This window comes from Austrofundulus limnaeus, unplaced genomic scaffold, assembly GCF_001266775.1.
Source record: "Austrofundulus limnaeus strain Quisiro unplaced genomic scaffold, Austrofundulus_limnaeus-1.0 Scaffold2740, whole genome shotgun sequence".
NCBI lineage: Eukaryota > Metazoa > Chordata > Actinopteri > Cyprinodontiformes > Rivulidae > Austrofundulus > Austrofundulus limnaeus.
The window spans coordinates 5224-6218 of NW_013955142.1; the positions used below are offsets into that span (position 1 = coordinate 5224).

The 995-nt window shown below is 44.5% G+C and overlaps 1 protein-coding gene across 1 annotated transcript; it reads right to left on the minus strand.

Annotated features, from left to right (window-relative positions):
* Positions 1–48: 48 nt before the first annotated feature.
* Positions 49–438, minus strand: LOC106511388 (lipoamide acyltransferase component of branched-chain alpha-keto acid dehydrogenase complex, mitochondrial; the record flags this gene model as incomplete). The annotated part of the gene is given in 2 exon segments (XM_014000145.1): positions 49–124; positions 315–438. Coding segments are annotated over 2 exon segments (200 nt in total), but the record flags the coding sequence as incomplete, so codon positions are not given.
* Between the last annotated feature and the right edge of the window lie 557 nt (positions 439–995).

Sequence of the window (995 nt, forward strand, 5' to 3'; positions counted from 1 at the left end):
TGTGTGTGTGTGTGTGTGTGTGTGTGTGTGTGTGTGTGTCAGTCATACCACTCCTTCACCGTCACCTCCATGATCCCCTCTCCGATGTCAGATAGTTTGAACTGGACGATGGGTCCTCGCCATGCTGCAGAGGAAACAATGACATCATCAGTGACATCATCAATCTGTGGTCAACAACCAGCAGGGTTCGTCACATGACTTCCATGTTGTCATGGTAACTGTACGCTCTGCAGGATGGATGACATATATGAGGACCTGACCCAGGACCTTGAAGCTGGTCCTGGGTCAGGTCCTGGGTCTGCAGGTTCACTTACTAGTGGTGGTGTGCAGCATCCTGCTGCTGGACACCTGCAGGGTTCTGTCCCATCTGAGGCTCTGCAGGGTTCTGCTGGGTCTGAAGTCCTGCGGTCGGAGACATCGGCGGCGGTACTGTTGAGTCTGTCAGGAGGAGACAGAGGTCAAAGGTCAGGGTGAGGTCAGGACACCTGGTGGTACCGTGGTGACAAAGGTTTTACCCCACGACTTTTTATTTTTGACTCCGTCTGGATGGAGGCCTGTCATGACCTCTGACCTGAGGTACGGTCTAACACATGAATAACATGTTAACTTGTTAATAACACATTAATAACACGTTAATAACATTAATAACACATTAATAACACGTTAATAACATAATAACATGTCAATAACATGTTAATAACATGTTCACATCAGTTATAGACTGTAACTAAAATATTAAATATTTTAAATTGTAATAAAGATAGGTAATAAAACAATATAAAAGTATAAGTTACTGAGATGCATCAGGACATAAAAGTATATTGTTGCATGTTTAGGTCATGAAACCAGTGTCAGGTGAGTGTGTTAACTGGTTTACTGCAGTGATGGTTAATGACCAGCAGGTGGTAGTGATGGCTAGTGATCAGTAGGTGGCAGTGTTGGGTAGTGATGGTTAGTGATGGTTAAGGACTAGCAGTGTTGGGTAGTGATGGTTA